Source organism: Lutra lutra, chromosome 4 (assembly GCF_902655055.1).
Source record: "Lutra lutra chromosome 4, mLutLut1.2, whole genome shotgun sequence".
Classification (NCBI taxonomy): Eukaryota; Metazoa; Chordata; class Mammalia; order Carnivora; family Mustelidae; genus Lutra; species Lutra lutra.
Window position 1 is genome coordinate 39,731,250 of NC_062281.1, and position 16,908 is coordinate 39,748,157.

Below are 16,908 nucleotides of genomic sequence, written 5' to 3' on the forward strand. Positions count from 1 at the left end.
AAAACGAATGCAATAAAATTAAAAATGGAATTTTCTAATGATGCTTCATAACAATAGTTCTATACTTTGCACACGGAGTTTAAATTATTTTTTTTCCCCTAAAAGGAAAAATTCAGACATTAGAAAAAGAGTTAAGGAAAAGTAGAATTGAGGGTAATTTCAGATTAAGCATGATAATCACTTGATTGAATTAAGTGGTTGGACAGTATATATTGTCCTTAGTATCAATCCACTAGATTTTGTCTTTTATAATACCTATTTTAAACTGATAATCTACAAATTTCAAGGTGAAAAAAAGTTCTTTTACTTTTGTTCTTAATGAAAAATAAAAAAGCATAAAAGAAATCCTGACTGTTTCAGGATATGCCTATAACCTGAGAGAACCTTAAAAGAGAGAGCTAGAAAATACCTAGGTTTTCGGGAACGTTCTGCCTAAGAAAAAGTTAAAGAAACATGACTATCTAAAGAGGTGATAGAGGGAAGGGAAGCTGGTGGTTTAGAGATCAAGTTAAGTTCAGGTGCACTTAAAGAGAAGAGACTATTATCTTCTAAGTATCTTCTAAGTTCCTTCTGTCTTCATTTTTGGAGAGGAGGTGGGGTGAGAATGGGGTCACACAGTCTTTAGAATCTGATCAAAGCTGTGATGGACTACTGTCCAGAACTCACACAAAATTTTGCAGATAATTTTGGGGGCACAGAAATTCATGGGTACCAGGTCAAAAATCCTTGTTCTACAGCTATAAATTCATTTTAGAATGCAAACATAAAAGCAGGGATTCTCCATCAGGGATACCTATACCCCAGACCTTCTGAATCAGAATTCCCACATGTACTAGAATCCTTGGGAGACTCTGATACTCACTTTGGATTCAGAGCCACTGATACAAAGAAATGGTTAAGAAAACCTGTTAACATAAAAGACTTATATATAATTATCCCCTCTTATAAAAGTCCTTCCTAACTTACACGTTTTCACCTGGTTAAAGATGATCTTACCAGCCTTCCACTAATATAATGGCTTGTTACACACTTAAAATAGTTACATATTTTTTAATATAAATTTAAACAAATAGAATAACCCTATAAACTCATGTATTATTAGCATATTAGCTGCCTATAAGCACCACAGTAACACTATTGCCCATGCTGCTTTCTCTTTCCCTGAATATATGAAGAGAAGAGCATCTGTGCTGTGCCAAGTCATCAAATGAAAGGCAATTAATTCCTATCTCTGGAACTGAAATGTAGTCTATGAGAGCAAGGGTTGGCAAACTATGACCCACAGGCCAAATGCAAACACTCCCTTTTTGTGTGACCCATGAGCCAAGATCAGTTTTTATATTTACAAATGACTTTAAAAAAAATCAAAAGAATAGTATTTCAAAACCAGACACAGCCATCTGTTCATGTATTCTCTCTGGCTGCCTTCCAGCTATAGTATCAGAACTAAGTAGTTCCGCAGAGACAGCAGGGCCCACAAAGCCTAAAATACTTATTACTGTGCCCTTAGAGAAAAAGTCTGCTGACCTCTCATTCTAGTGACTCCAGACACTGTGGAGCTACCTAATTAGTAAACTGGGTCTATGAATTCCACAGTGAACAAAAGGTTACAAGCTAAACACCTCCCACATTTATGTAGTATTTGTTAAGTACATTGGACTTCTTTATGATTAATAAAAGGCACCTCCATTTAAGTAATGCTGAAATGGTAACAGTTTATTAGTAACACTATATTTTCTAAATCAACAGATACTCTAAGTAGAGTTATTATGTGAGGGTCTATATAACCTAAAAGGCTTACGTATAAACTGATGATGAGTAAAGGCAAACAGAAATTGCAAGCAGAAGTATGGCAGAAATACGCTAGTAACAGGAAAGTATCATGAGCCCGAAGGGAAGGCCTTCTATCTGTATTTGTCTGTGTGCCAAGGAACTGTCAGTTATGTCAGGCCACAGAATCTAACTATCTTCACAAGAGAAAGGAACCAAGCCACCTATAGTTAAGAATTCAGGTCTTCTTTTCTTCCCTTTTATTAAGGCCTCTGCTACTTTATATATTATTTATGTTGATAGCAGTACTTGACTATTTTTCAAATAGCATGAGCTAAAAAGAATTTAAACAGAAATTCTTTTGTTAACTAAATGAAAGACTGTTTTCACATACCAGAAACAGCAGAGTTAAGTGTGAGAGATGCAAAAGAAGAATTCTGTTCAGAGGTATTCATTCCCCTATCCACACTAGACCAAGCAGCTGTTAAAATAAAGAACGTCACTTGGAACCTTCAATTTGCAAAAGAAAAGTTGAAAGATACGTACAGATTTAAACTGTGATAATAATATTTAAAGATAACCTTAGAAATTAGGACAATACAGCAATAGCTTCTATTTACTGGATGTCTATTATAGGCCAAGCTCTTCATACCAAACACTAATCCTTAGTGTAAGCCTGCTAGGCACAATTTCAGAGTAGTTAAGGGACTTTCTGACAGCCAAAAAAACAGCTGACCCATGACTGGAACTTAAGCTGATTTCCAAAGCCTATGTCTTTCTCCACTTTAGCAAGCTACCTTATTATTTACCATAATTATGCTACTACTTGGAGCCCGGAACTGCACTTGGTGCTTGACATTCATTATAGCCAATCCTCACAACTATTAAAATAGGAGGTTCATACAGGTTAAAAAACTAAGCCTGATTTCCATAAAAGTTATTATGTGGGAAAACAGGGATTCATTCCAAATAGGTCAATTTCTACTAGTCCACACTCATTCCACTATATTATACTATTTCCTCAACATTTTCAAGATCTTTTTTACTTACATAAATGAGTATTTTAAGCAATATATATATCCATGAGACCAGTCACACCAGTCTTTTCTTAGAGATTCACTATAAACCCAATTTAATATAGTTCCCTTTCAATTTCAACAAAGGTACAAATCCACCCAGGCAGGAACTCTAACCTATTGCTTAATTTTATCTGTAGCAACCACTAAGCAAATACCATCTAATTTATGTCCTAATTAGCAAAATGCTACATAGCTTTTATAAGTAAATTGCAAATATCTGAAAAGGCCATAGTTTTTAACATTACTTGATAAAAATCTGATGATCTTTTGTTAAATATGAAAGGGTACCTTAAAGCACAGACATTTCTGCTTTCTTCACTATGGAAAATGAGGCTGGGAATTAGGGACTGTCTTCTTCCAAACAAATTTTGGTATTTCTACACAATTTCTGGACATTCCAAGGAAGAACAAGCTTAAAAATAATTGTCAGTAGATCTAGAGTTGGCTTTTTGGGGACAATAGTCAACATGAGTCTTCTTAGACTTAAAAGTGACGGGAAAAGCAAATAACGCTAGAAGAAAGTTTTTTTCCACTTAACCACTAAAAACTCTGTAGTGTCTATTGCTCTCCCAAATAAAAGAACTAAAACAAAAATATTGGCAACAAGCACAACAGAAAACAAGTGTACATTTAATGTACAAGGAATTACAACTTGATTAAAAAAAAAAAAAACAACAAACAAGAGGCCGTTAGACAAATGGGCGAAGAACATGAATAGACAATTCATAAAATAGAAATGATCGAGAAAGTTGCGAAAAATATTCAACCTCATTACTGATTTTAAAAAGTTAATCAGAACAATTTATGTATTTTGTATCAAGTTAGAAAAGATTTTTTAAATAAGAATACCCAGTCTTGGTCAGCACATGATAAACGGTACTCATATTGACACTGACAATTTAGCATCACTAAATTGATGCTAAATTAGAACTACTCTCTTAGAAAATACTTTGACAACATGTCATAGAGCACTGTATGTTTATAGTCCCTTAAACCCAGTAACATTACTCCCAAGACTCTATGCTAAAGAAATAACCCAAAATATAGTCAATTCAATGTTATTTACAATGGTTAAAAAACAGAAAAAAATTTTTTGATAATATGGGAATAGTTGAATAATTTATATGCTATGCTTATACAATATATTATAGGGCTTTCAAATAAAAATACAAATAGGAAAATGTTTATGTTACTATATTAAGTGTGTGTGTGTGGGGGGGGGGGACATAAAATTGCATATCCATTTTAGATTATGTAAAACAAAACAAAACAAAACAAAACCCAAAAAACTACACAGGTAAAAAAAGACCATCAAAAAATAAAAAAACAGTGGTTGTCATTGGGTGGTGTGAGAACAGTGGGGTTTTCCTTCTCTTTAAGTGGTTTTCCATATTAAACATGGACTTTTCTATAAAACACACACACACACACACACACACACACACTGGAATTTAAGTTGCTTATTATTTGATGGCTTTCAACAAGAATAAGCTTCTCAATTACTGTCTGTATCTTTAAAACCAACGAGGAAAAATTAATTATAAATAGGCATTTCGCAGACTGTGAAACAGTAAAAAGTGGATGCTGTAAACTACTTTTATTATTCTTATTTAAACTCAACAGAAGAACTGTTGAAATTAATTAAAAAGTCTGCTCACACATTACATTTATAACATCACCAAAAACACACAATTACACCCCTTAGCTATACTGATAATCGGATGATAATCAGATAAAAAGTATGTCAGAACACCAAGTAAAGTAAAGCTACTACTGACTTTTTTAGTTCCCACTTTGCTCTATGTGAAGAATTTGAATGAGTTAGTTATTACTATTAGTTCTGTATAGCTTTACTCCTATTTTATACTCATGGGTTTTTTTTTCATTCCTCAAAAATTCAAAATGTACCAGAAAGAAGCAACTGTAAATGAACTTAAAATTTTCCAACACTTCTTACCAATGCCAGAAAATATTGAACGGTCACTCCAACTCCTTCCCCAGTCTTTTCCATTTGCATTAGCATCTGCAGTGTCTTGGCCCCAGGCAGACGGCTCACTTTTCCTCTTGCCTGCAGAGGCAGACGAAACAGAGTTCCACTTCTCCTCACCTGCACTGATCTGTGAGGAGAGTTTCACAGACTTTTCATTCCAGCCTCCTCCATTTACAGTGAGGTTTTCGTTCAATCCTGAAGAAACTTAAAGAAAAGAAAAGAAGGTTAAAAACTGATAAAATGGGGATATTTTCAAATTTCTCTGATTGCCTGGTTTATATTTATCACTCCTTTTATCCCCTACTGTCCTCTAAACAGCTTGAGCTTTAAAAATAAAAATGAAAACTCTTAAAAGTGACATGACCACCAAGAATGACTTCTATTTTAAAAACTAAGAGTAGGCTTGAACTTTATATATTACTGATGCTTTCAACAGCAGAATGACTTGCTCAAAGAAAGTACAAAAGAGCAAACAGGAAAACAGCACATATTCTGCTGTACTCAGAATACTCACCCACTAAAAATATGAACACTTCTCCTTAGTTACATGTTCTTTTCTTAAATATTTATACACACACGTATACACACACACACACGAAGTATAAGGCAGTGATTCTGAAACCTGGCTGCACATTAAAATCAACTGAAAAACTTCTTAAAAGTAGACACTGGAGCCTCAGCCCAGACTAATTACAATCAGAGCTCTAAGGGTGCTTGGCTGGCTCAAGTCGGTAGAGCATGTAACTCTTAATCTTGGGGTTGTGAGTTCAAGACCCATGTTGGGCACAGAGATTATTTAAGAAAATAAAAATAAAATAAAATAAAATCAGAGTATTTGTATGCTGGTACCACATATGTATGTGTGTGTATCGTTTTTCAAAGCTTCCTAGATGACTATAATGTGTAGCCAGGATTGAGAACCATGGGAATGAAAGGAAGCTGACGGGATTAAAACAAGCCTGAAACAAGAAGGTGCTTTTTCATTTCCGAGTTTATATTTTACTACCACACTTTTAGTTTTTAGGTAAGGTATACCACTCTACTTAATTCAATCTTTACCATAAATGAGTAAATAAAATGTATTTTCTAATTGTGAAGCATGGTATAACTTCAGACTGTAGTCCATTTATTGCAAAATATTTGATATTGTTAAGGATGCAATTTGAACAATTATAGGTTTAAGATTTCTTTTTCTTAATAAACAGGGGTAAAATATTTTATCCCATAAATGCCTATATTGAAACCAAGTCCTCCCCCACCCCAAAACTTTCTTTTCTCTTCTGGCTTACACAATGCAAGCAAGAATAAAAATCGCATATAAACTATTACTAAAAAAATGTTTTTACATATGGGGAGAGGGAGAAACAACTAGAACATACCAAAGACTGTTAGAAGTGGGAATGATTTTTCTTATTATCCATTTTCCAAAATCTCTGGATTGTGATTATGTTACTTTAGTAATTAAAAATCATTTCTAAGCCTTTTTTTCCTTCTGTATCATTCATGTGAGGAAAGAGACATGTATATAAGTTTCTATTCTGATGGGCCTTCAATTTAAGTTACATGTAATTTCTCTCACCCTGAAGTGTAGAATCTCCTTTTCCAGACTTAAAGTTGCTAACTTGAACATTTAGATGAGAATCACCTGGTTGAAATAGAAATAAAATTTATTTAATACTAAATAGGCCACTATGCACATTAAATTAGGAGTTAACATATAAATTTATTTTCACTTATTATTTTTAAGAAATTATTTCTTCAAGTACTAAATTCTTATATTGGAAGAGAGTGTTACTCACAACATACTTGACATGTCCTTAAGGAACTGAGTTCTGTAGTTACCATATTCTTAGTCAACTAAAATGGCAATATAGGACCTGGAAAATCATTCAAGTATATATATGGAGTCTGCTGTTCTGTAATGTTTATGAGATTCTTTTAAATAGGAACTGGAGAACTGGGGTTTTGTAATTGGATTCAACTTTGCCACCTCTCAACAATGCCAGCTGCCTTTTCAATAATCCTGGAAGCAAACACATCCAGCTTAACAAGAATGCTGCCAGTATTTGGGACCGGGACTTAGGAAATACGGCAAGGGGTATGGCAAGGGGTATGAAAACATATTGTAACAAAGATCCCATTTCTCTGACACTAAAAAGCATTTAATGATTACAACGTTATCAAAAAACCAGCACAACACAGGATTGTCCTAGCAAGGAAGGCATGCACAAGACAGTGAAAAAGGGTCACCAACAGAAAGAAGCACTAAAGCATGGCTAATATGTTTAACAGTGGAAAAAGCATAAACAGAAGTCATTGCTATATCAAAGCAATAAATTCCAGCAAGTCTTCAAGCAAAAAAGGAAAAGATAACAAGGCTACGAGAGTGGCCTGGAGACAAATGCGGGGTGAGGAGGCAATTAATAAAAAGGTGAAGGAAGAAAAGTCAATGCCCAAGTTGAACAGTATACTCTGCAGATGGCAATGTAAAGAGCTTTAGCTAAGAAGCCATCAGTATTACACAGTGTGAGCACTTAAAATACTTGGGAAGAACATTAGCTCAACAACCTCTGAAGTTCCAGTCCAGCTTTATCAAACACCTATGGCATTCTCAAAAAGTCAGGGTGATAAGAAGTCCAGATAGAGCCTGCACTATCCAGAACATGCTTGCTTCATCTTGGAATGAAAGCATCCAACATGCAGGATTGGTGACAAATAATTTTATTTAATAAATGTCTTGTCCACTAAAAGAAACGGAGATGTAAGAGAGCTGGGGCGAAGCAACGCACACAAGAAAAAAAAGGCAACATCATTTTCTCATGTGACTCAAGGCAGAAAGGCAATTTTAATTCAGCAGGCCATTCATTGGGGAGTACGGAACAAGTAACACTGCTAGTTATCAGGTAAACCAGTATGTGGTCCACAGTGCTCTCACGAAGAAGGGTATATCAGCACAGTGATGTAAGCAGTTCAAAATAGTCAAATTTTGACAGAATGATATTTTGTACATCTGATTAAAAGGAGCTGGATTTGATGTATGACTCTTATGTTCCACCAATATACCTTTATTCTTCTTGGAACCAACAGGAAATGATGCAGTTGTAAGTTGCTCGGTGGTAACTGTGATGGTATTTTCTATCCCAGGGATAGTTGAATCCAATGAACCAGAATCAGTCTGCACCTTATCACGTTTACGCTGCTGTCGTTTCTCTCTGTGACTAATTTTAGTTTCCCAGGCTCCTGACATAGCCCCAGAAAAAAAAGTGTTATTCAGTAAAGGGGAAGACAAAAAGTTGTAGTTTTGAGGGGGGAAATGGGGCAGGGCACATAAGATATCATGATAAATTTAGAGAGTAAACTAAAACCCCAGAGTACTGATTATATTAATTTATCCTAAGAATTTATTCTAGTCCCAATATGTTGTTCAGGCAACTAACTGCCATTATTATTTATTCTGGTAATTTTTATCAACTGTCATCTATGATTTAGGAAAAATGAGAAATGTAAGTCATTCTGTATGTCTTTTTATCCTGCTGGAGAGAACGGAGAGTGTTATAAATAATTACTAATAAGTGGGTTTATTTGGTGATGACAATAAAGGGCTTCCTAGGGATAGTGTATTTAAAAACAAGAGGGGGGAAAGGTCCAAATCAAAGAAACAAAGACAAAATAACTACCCAAGACACTGAGCTAGACCTTAAATCTCAAGGTGGTTCCCTTCAGGAAAAGCACTATTAGATTCTTAAGTAATTTAGATTTAAAAAAAAAAAAAAAAGTAGTGTTTTCTAACAATGTCACAGATCTGTACATTAAAATCTGTAATTATTAAGAGAAAAGCTAGATACAAGATTAAGCGATACAAATGCAGCTCTTATATAATGTACCATGGTAAAAAAGGATTAAAAATTTTTCTATAGTCCTTTCACTTGCTCAAGTACCTTCATCAACTTCCTTTCCATCATGGCGTGAACTGTTTTGCACTGCTTTAGCATCTGACTTTGATTTCTTCTTATTTTTCTTTGACTGAAAGTAAAATAGAATGTTACTTAATACTTCATTATGTTTTTGAAAAGGTAGGAGTCAGTAAGATACATAATGAAATGTATGATGCTGACAACCAAAAAATTTAATATTTGGTTAAAAAACTTAACATTAAATGGCAATAATAATATGAGGTTACCATTTATTGAGTGGTTACTCTATGCTAAGTACTTCGCACTCATTTTCTTCATTCCCTAAAAAAACTCACTACAGAAGGTATTATTCCCATTTTAGAGATGAGGAAATGGAGACTTAGAGCTGTTAAATATTAAATAGGCTGTCTAGGGTCACATTAAGAGTTAGTAAATGGTAGCGTCAAATTAGGAAATAGGTCTATCTGGCTCCAAAGTCTGTGCCCTTAGATACATGCTGCCCTAACTTACATTATAAATAAGGTACTATAATACAATATGTTCAGAACAATAAAATAAAGACCTACTGTTAATGTTTAGAAAGAAAATGATGCACTGATTATTGGTTTTTGGATTTCATAAAGCACATTGTTGGAATACCCTATTGTATAGCAAATTAGTGAGTCAACTGTACAAAGCAGATAGTATCTTGTCGGTTTCAGAGCAATGTGAAAATACCTAGGATTTGCATGTGGTAGATGGTTAGTAATTCATTAGAGAAAATACCTTTACACACAAGATACAGATATTTTGAAATAGCCTTCCAATTCCCTTCTGCTAATATTTTCTCCTCTCGAGAGCTCATTAAAACTTTATAAAGCCATGATTTCTATACTTAGATTAGTGCTTCGAGAAGAATACTAACATTCATGAAATAGTGACTTTATTTATAATTTGCATTCACTCATTTAACTATTTGTTGAGACTGGCTACATATATGTATTATTGTACACTATCTGGAAGTTAAGTTTACCACCAAAAAAAGATTGTATCTAGATAGTAAGTCTTTTTCATGGGTAAAGCAGTAAATGATAGTCTGACGAAGCAATAAATGACAGCTCTTAACAGTAATTAAAAATTCTTTGACAACAGGGGTATATAATAAACTATTCAAAACCATGTTTTTTATTTCCCATAGTTGATTTGTACCTGTTTCTTGGCATGGTCTCATGAACATGTAACACATCTCGGGTACTGCTTTATTACACCCAGCAAACCAGGCTCATATCCACTTTATAAAAATTGAGATATCATCTACATACTGTATTTATCCTCCTTAAGCATACAATTTAGTGGTTTTTAGTATATTTGAGGTTGTACAATTATTATCATTATCTAATTCCAGAATGCTTTCATCATCCCGAAAAAGAAACCTGGTACCTATTATTAGTCACTCTCCACTACCTTCTTCCCACCTGTAATCACCAGCAGTCATCTTCCGGTCTGTCTCTCACAGCCACTCTTTTTTTCTTTTTTTTTTTTTTTAAGATTTTATTTATTTATTTGACAGAGAGAAACCACAAGTAGGTAGAGAGGCAGGCAGAGAGAGAGAGAGAGGGAAGCAGGCTCCCTGCTGAGCAGAGAGCCCGATGAGGGACTCGATCCCAGGACCCTGAGATCACGACCTGAGCCGAAGGCAGCGGCTTAACCCACTGAGCCACCCAGGCGCCCCTCTCACAGCCACTCTTAAGTAATCACAATACATGGAGCACTTGTTAATTATAGCCTAAAGTAGGGGTCAGCAAACTTTTTCTATAAAGGATCAAACAGTAAATATTTTAGTCTATGCAAGGCATAGACTGATTTCTACATGTAGCATAGACATAGACAATTTCTACATGTAGCAATTGAGGAACTCTGCTGCTATAGCACAGAAGTAGCCATATACAATATATAATTGAATAGGTACAACTGTGTTCCAACAAAATTTTATTTACAAAAATAGGTACCTGGCTGGATTTCGGGGGCCAGAGTTTGCCAACCCCTGGTCTATAGCAGCACTGTCCAATAGAAATATACTGCAAGTCATGCTTGTAATTTAAAATTTTCTAGCACACAGGTTAAAAAGCTAAAAGAAATAGGTAACATTAATTTTAACATATGTAAATCAACACTTTCAAAATACTATTTCAAAATGTAATTAATATAAAAAACTATTGGTAAGACAGCATAACAAAGAGTGCTAAATAGCCATCCATGAAAGTAGTTACTACATTGGACAGTACAGACCTACAGGAACTAACTAAAGTTAAGTTAGTTAATTTTAACTAACTTATGAAGTGCCCCCGCTTCATTATTTTTTAATAATCTTTAAATTCATGCATTTAATACCTTAAACCTCAAACCTGACAAAGGTACAGAGATCCATTTAAATGAAGGCCATGCTTTCTAAAACATGCCATTAATTCTTCCACCTCATCTTTTACGTAGGCAAATATTTTTGTGGAATTTTAACTAGTAAAATTTAATCTTCCTAAGCACCAGTTGTTCCTGCAATTGAATCTGATGGTTCTACTTTATTCTGGCATTTTTAACAAATGGATTCACTAAAAACACTTAAACTTAAAAAAAAAAAAAGTGGTTGTTACAGATCTTTTTAATTAACCCAGTTAAGTCTCAAAATAACTCTATAAGGGGCGCCTGGGTGGCTCAGTGGGTTAAGTCTCTGACTTCAGCTCAGGTCATGATCTCAGGGTCCTGGAATCAAGCCCCGCCATCGGTCTCTCTGCTCAGCAGGGAGTCTGCTTCCTCCTCTCTCTCTCTGCCTGCCTCTCTGCCTACTTGTGATCTCTCTCTGTCAAATAAATAAATAAAATAAAATAAAATAAAAATAAGTATTGAATCTTTAAAAAAAAAAAAAAACCTCTATGAGGCAGATGCTATTATTCCCACTTTACAGATGAGAAAAGGGAGGCACTGAGTGGTTAACTAGCCAACCCCAAGATAACATAATTATTAAGCGTCAGAGTTGGAATTTGATAAGCATGCTCCAGAACCTGGGCTGCCATGCTATTTTTCTGTTAGAAACTGCTCCTGAGCTGTTAAATTATGCAGATATGATAATTTTCACAAGTAATAGACAATTTTAATAACAAAATCACACAATGATGTAAACTTCTCAGAATACCCTTCATTGCATGAATTTCTTAAAAAAAAAAAAAAAAAGTCAGCTACTTTCTGACACATTAAAGTTTTCTTAACACTGACGGGACAGGTTAACTACAAATTTTTCCCCCAAAGATCTCCTTTTTCCTTTAAGAAAATGAAGTTTTCTTAACACTGATGGGACAGGTTAACTACAAATTTTTCCCCAAAAGATCTCCTTTTTCCCCCAAAAGATCTGCCATCTGTCATTATCAAAAAGGTCAACATGTTCGAAACACTTGAATTTTAGTAAAAGAAAAATGTGTGGCTCACTTTTTAAGTTGGTCAGCTTTATAAAAGTATTTTGACATATATAATCAATTAATCTCTTCTTTGTAGAATAAAGGATGATTCCCACCTTGCCCTTACTATAAGTTAAAGGCCTCATTTTCCAGTTTATAGTCTGGCTTTATACCTCTTTTGTCACCATAGATTTCTAGAAATAAGGTAGTGAATGAATTTCATGCATGGTGCTACAACTAAAACTTCATCTCCCTACTCCCCAAATTTTATTTTTTAAATTAAATTTCAGTTCATGTGAGCTCTCCATCAGTGGCTTTTATTCAGTTTTCCACACCAAAAAATTAAATTAAGTCATCCTTTCTTGAGAATGTATCTTTGTAGGTATTTTTTTTTAATCTTCAGTTGCTCAGAGAAGTAGTTCTTTATGCATTTCATTATTGAAATAGAAAATACCAAGTTCCCCAAGTGTAATGTCAGAATCATCTGTACATTTTTCCAATTTGCAATTTGCTCTGCTACTGATTTACTTAATTCATCAGCAACATTTTTACGCTGCACCCAACAGTATATGCTGATGAAAGAATGTGTTCTGGTTGACTGTCATACTGTTTTCTACGAATTTTACCATGGCAGAAAGAACAAGTGTTACCCCACATACGTCTTTCCCCCTTTAAATCAGAAATCTCAAGAGTGGCTTCTAAGCATTCCTAACTATATTTAGTAAAATTCTGTCCTACTGGGTACCGAATAAACAATCATCTTTTTAAAAAACTGCAGACTGGCTCAGTCAGTTAAGCGGCTGACTTCAGCTCAGGTCATGATCCCAGTGTCCTGGGATCGAGTCCCGCACTGGGCCCCTTGTTCAGCAGGGAGCCTGCTTCTTCCGCTGCCTCTGCCTGCCACTCTGCCTGCTTGTGCTTGCTTGCTCTGACAAATAAACAAACAAATAAATCTTAAAAATAAATAAATAAAACTGCAGAGGCCAATCTTCACATTTGGAATGCTTAGATATCCTGCTGATTGAGACAGTTTCAGAATATAATTAGCTAAAATCTCAAGTCACAGTATAATTGGTCAAGGTTTCTATTTCAAAAATCTTCCTTGATGATTTCAATTTTTTGTGACCAATTTCTTATCAGGTCTGATTAAATCATCTTAACCTCATGATGATGTGGTTGACAGAGGTCTTAGTAGGAATAGCAGTGCCCATTTTATCTAATTGTTTATTTGCATTATCATCAACTACAATCTGTAGCTTCTTTGCAGCCTGTTCACTGAAGGTTAGTCTAGTTTAAGCTGGGTAACACAATCAAGAAACCCACAGAGTTGAGCACCTATCAACTGCAATCTGTCAAAATATGTTATGAGAAAAGAACCAATGTGGGCAGTCTTTCCATTGCAGCTTCCCGTTCTCAGGATCTGGCCCATGTAGCATCTTACTACCCTCTAAAATATTCCAAATGAGGATGCCAATGACTAGCCATATATTGATACAAATAAAGCTTAATTTGTTTTAATAAAAAACTAAGTAGAAATAGAAAGTCTAATATTTTCTTCCTTTATCCCAATGACTTTTCCTGTGTACTTCACTTTGGAGACAGTGGTATTAAAAAGCACATGTTGAAGTAGTTCTAGGACTACAAGTAATATGCTTCTGAATTCACAGAACTTAAAATACCAAAAAATTACAGGCTGCTTATAAAAAAAAAGACAAAAAAAAATGACTTCCATAAATAAGCTCATCCTTTACCTTTACCTTCCTGACATGGACGAATATTTTTAGTACAACACCCCAAGTAAGTGATAAAACTTATTAGAGCAGCAAAAGGTATATGTTGGCAGCAAAAGAAGATCTACTGAAATGGCTAACTGCTTCTTAGCAGATTTTGTTTAAGGAATTGTGAAGTATTTAAAAAAAAAAAAAAAGCAGAGGAGTGTTCAACTCAACTTAGGGAGTCTAATTTAATATTTGTATGGAGACAAAAACTATTATTAAGAGAGATACTGTACAAATTTTAACTTATAAGATACTTTATTTTGCAATTAATTCTTTACACCAAGGTAGGAAGCCAGATTCTAAATGTAATCCTTACTCAATTTCTTAATTGTCTGGAAAATACTGGTCCTTAAAATTTTGGTGAACTGATATAACATAACATAACATAAAAGCCCTATAATTATCTAAAGCCACAGTTGACAAAGTCAGGACTGATAAAGGAAATGAAGCCTGAAAAAGAGAAAAGCTGAGTATTTCCTAAAGGTTATAAGTGGATACTATGATGCTTTTGTCTGTAGACGAGTGGCTAGTATGTAAGATTTTCCACTAATTCGGGGTGGCTGGGTGGCTCAGTCGTTAAGTGTCTGCCTTCAGCTCAGGTCATGATTCCAGGATCCTGGGGTCCAGCCCCGCATCTGGCTTCCTGCTCACCGGGAAGCCTACTTCTCCTTCTCCCACTCCCCTTGCTTGTGTTCCCTCTCTCCCTGTGTCTCTGTCAAATAAATAAATAAAATCTTAAAAAAAAAAAAAAAAAAAAAAGCTTTTCCACTAATTCATGGCAAAAACTATTCTGCTTTCTGAGATTTTTGTTTTTTCTCTTTCCACCGGGTCAAAACTGCCTTTATTTTTTTGCGGCGGGGGGTGGTGGTGGTGGTAATGGTGACAGTGGTTTTATTTTTTATTTATTTATTTTTTAAAGGGTGTGATTTTTCTAACATCTCTACAACATAAACTGATGGAACTTTTTTTTTTTTTTAAGATTTTATTTATTATTTATTTGACAGACAGAGCAGAGAGCCCAATGCGGGGCTCGATCCCAATACTCTGAAATCATGACCTGAGCCGAAGGCAGAGGCTTTAACCCGCTGAGCCACCCAGGCGCCCCGGTGACAGTGTTTTTAAAAATGTACATACCTGACAAAATTAAAATATCTCTTAGTTGGTGAAATTTGTTTTGAAAACTTCAAACGACTGCCACTTGAAAAATCTGAAAACTACTGCTTCAGATCAGTTTCATCCACTTTCTGCCTAAGCAAATATGGCAAGTCCCTATTTTACATCGCTCCGTGTTTAGCACTATTTATTTTTCTCAGTTGTCTCAAACATATAAATAAGCTGGGCATGGTTAAATGGCAAAGTGGATGGTCCCAAGAGCTTATTACTTACATTTTTCTATACCAGCAATTCTTTTTTCTTTTTTTTAAAGATTTTATTTATTTATTTGACAGAGATCACAAGTAGGCAGAGCAGCAGGTAGAGAGAGAGGGGGAAGCAGGCTCCCCACCGAGCAGAGAGCCAGATTCGGGCTCGATCCCAGGACCCTGGGATCATGACCTGAGCTGAAGACAAAGGCTTTAACCCACTGAACCACTCAGGTGCCCCTATACCAGCAATTCTTAATCTAACTTGGTGACACAATATAAGGATGAGATTAATTGCAGAAAGTGTCACAAACCTTTTTAAAAGTGGAGAGAATTGCAACTGATGTTCCCCCTTTCCTGGTGGTGGTGGTGGTGGTGGCAGAGACAGTGTAATTTAAACTAGAGCCAAGACTATTTTACTCACTACTATTCTGATGCATTTTCCTGAATGCAAGGAAGAAACAGGAATGCAGGTGCAGGGAAGTGCCCACACTTACATTTTACCTCTTTCTCCTTACCCTGATTAGTTATATCTTCTTTCACAGCACTTATCACCATCTGGCATGAAATAATATATTTGCTTGTTTTTATTTTTTATTTATTTATTTATTTAAAAGATTTTATTTATTTATTTGAGAGAGAGACAGTGAGAGAGAGCATGAGCTAGGAGAAGGTCAGAGGGAGAAGCAGACTCCCCATGGAGCTGGGAGCCTGATGTGGGACTCGATCCCGGAATTCCGGGATCATGACCTGAGCCAAAGGCAGTCGTCCAACCAACTGAGCCACCCAGGCATCCCTATTTGCTTGTTTTTAACTGTCCCCTTGCCCCATTTTATCCTGTTCTATTGACCGTTATATACCTAGTGCCTAGAATAATGTACCTTGCAAACAAAAGGTATTCAATTACTAGTTGGTTAATCAATGGAAGAGCCTCAAAGTAGACTGGATTACTTATGGCCCTGTCTGCCCAACTTTCACTGTCCCCAGAATAAAACCTCTGGGCTATTATATCTGTACACTTGATTCCATCATCCAAGCCATTAAATTATTTAAATATGTTTAGTGTGAGCTTATGAATTATGGCACACCACACAAGTTGTATGGCTATCAACCCAGAAACTTAAAAAGAAAATTACAAGAAGTCTTTCTTAACTCTTTTATCTATACCAAACTCTTTCCCAGATGTGGGCCTCATATTTCCAATAGCCTAATAAATTAATTCCACTTGGAGACCCCGTTTTCACAACAATCTTATTACGTTTAAAACAAATTCACTGGGGCACCTGGGTGGCTCAGTGGGTTAAAGCCTCTGCCTGGGTCATGATCCCAGGGTCTCTGCCTACTTGTGACCTTTGTCTGTCAAATAAATAAATAAAATCTTTAAAAAACAAACAAAATCCAAAAAACCAAATTCATTATTTTACTGTATTTCAATCCCCTCTTGCTTCATACAACTAGAGCATCATGAAAGAATGATGGGCTAGTGTGAAAGTCCTGGTTCTGATCTCATTTCTGCTATTCGTCAGAGTTTAGACAAAAAATTTCTGCTATTTGTCAGAGTTTAGTAGGAGAAGTGAGGTTTCTCTGGTAA

General features: G+C 35.3%; 1 protein-coding gene across 6 annotated transcripts in view; it reads right to left on the reverse strand.

The window, feature by feature from the left end:
- The window catches only part of MTDH (metadherin), a 58,698-nt gene that overhangs the window by 22,956 nt on the left and 18,834 nt on the right, over positions 1 to 16,908 (reverse strand). For 2 of the 6 annotated variants that reach the window (XM_047724284.1, XM_047724282.1), the window contains exons 3-6: positions 8,778 to 8,862; positions 7,903 to 8,079; positions 6,419 to 6,484; positions 4,807 to 5,043 (exon numbers count right to left, since the gene is read on the reverse strand). In XM_047724284.1, coding sequence (XP_047580240.1) covers positions 4,807 to 5,043; positions 6,419 to 6,484; positions 7,903 to 8,079; positions 8,778 to 8,862 — 565 coding nt within the window. Of the gene's footprint in view, positions 1 to 2,164; positions 2,252 to 4,806; positions 5,044 to 6,418; positions 6,485 to 7,902; positions 8,080 to 8,777; positions 8,863 to 16,908 lie in introns of all 6 variants that reach the window. The other 4 variants (XM_047724286.1, XM_047724283.1, XM_047724280.1 and 1 more) reach the window with 3 other exon arrangements.